Source organism: Plasmopara halstedii (assembly GCF_900000015.1).
Source record: "Plasmopara halstedii genome assembly, contig: Scaffold_1775, whole genome shotgun sequence".
In the NCBI taxonomy this organism is placed as follows: domain Eukaryota; phylum Oomycota; class Peronosporomycetes; order Peronosporales; family Peronosporaceae; genus Plasmopara; species Plasmopara halstedii.
The window spans coordinates 1-554 of NW_020188684.1; the positions used below are offsets into that span (position 1 = coordinate 1).

Sequence of the window (554 nt, forward strand, 5' to 3'; positions counted from 1 at the left end):
TTTGGCCTTGAAAGATGACCTCCGCAAGGGGCACACAGCAACGAATCCACCGCGGCAATTGCGACGATAGCAACAACTTTCAGTTGTGCTCTCAGTTGGCGTCCACGTGGGGCGCTGAACATCGCTGTCTAGCTGTTGCCGCTGTGGATGAAGGTGCTGAACGTGCCGTCTGCGTGGAGGGCGTCGCAAGGGCTATCTTGTCGGGGATAGTCCTGATGATCGATCAAGCTGCCGCCCTTAGGAAGAAGAACAGAGCAAGTGTCCGGACGTCGGAGGCGAACAGTGATCTGGCGCCCGTGACAACTGGGCCGGTCGAGGATCTGTTGGCAATGAAGACCTTGTTGCGATGTCACAAGAGGTGAGTGCCTTGCCTGTGACTATTATTATAACACAGGCTGAAGCAGCTCAGTCGACCACGTGGGCGGAGGAGGCACTGGGGATGCGGATGCGTTCTGGTTGGGCACTGCGGATGCGGTTGCGTTTTGGTTGGGCGAAGCTCCACGCTCCAGGCAAGAGAAAGGCACGAAAGCCTGCCGTCTGCAGTATTTAAACGA

The 554-nt window shown here is 56.9% G+C and overlaps 1 protein-coding gene across 1 annotated transcript; it reads left to right on the top strand.

Annotated features, from left to right (window-relative positions):
- Positions 1–14: 14 nt before the first annotated feature.
- Positions 15–362, top strand: PHALS_02142 (uncharacterized protein; the record flags this gene model as incomplete). Its single annotated transcript, XM_024716661.1, has 1 exon — positions 15–362. One exon carries the CDS (start codon positions 15–17, stop codon positions 360–362), a length of 348 nt encoding a protein of 115 aa, XP_024582238.1.
- Between the last annotated feature and the right edge of the window lie 192 nt (positions 363–554).